The 296-nt window shown below is 69.6% G+C and overlaps 1 protein-coding gene across 1 annotated transcript in view; it reads left to right on the top strand.

Moving 5' to 3' along the window:
* Positions 1-292, top strand: part of HOGA1 (4-hydroxy-2-oxoglutarate aldolase 1) — a gene marked incomplete at both ends in the record, with an annotated part of 2136 nt that extends 1844 nt beyond the window's left edge. Inside the window, 2 exons of the mRNA XM_010288329.1 lie at positions 5-97; positions 267-292. Of these exons, the coding sequence (XP_010286631.1) occupies positions 5-97; positions 267-292 (119 nt within the window). The remainder of the gene's footprint in view (positions 1-4; positions 98-266) is intronic.
* Positions 293-296: the final 4 nt, after the last annotated feature.

Consider the following 296-nt stretch of genomic DNA (forward strand, 5'->3'; position numbering starts at 1 on the left):
TTTCCCCGCATGGGGCTGATGGTCCACAAGACGCAGCAGGAGGATTTCCAGGTGCTGGCAGGATCGGCTGGCTTCCTGCTGGCAAGCTACGCCCTGGGTAGGTGCTGCTGCCCCCGCTCAGCTGGGGTGCGGGGTGCTGCCCTGGGGGCACTGGCAGGGATTGGCAGCCAGGCAGGGGGAAGCAGGTGAGGGGCAGCGGTGCCCGGGAGGTGCTGGCTGGGGCACGGCATGCTGAGTGGGCTGCCAACGTGCCCCGGTGTCCCCAGGTGCCTCTGGGGGTGTCTGCGCTCTCGCCA

This window comes from Phaethon lepturus, unplaced genomic scaffold (assembly GCF_000687285.1).
Source record: "Phaethon lepturus isolate BGI_N335 unplaced genomic scaffold, ASM68728v1 scaffold41965, whole genome shotgun sequence".
Lineage (NCBI taxonomy): Eukaryota > Metazoa > Chordata > Aves > Phaethontiformes > Phaethontidae > Phaethon > Phaethon lepturus.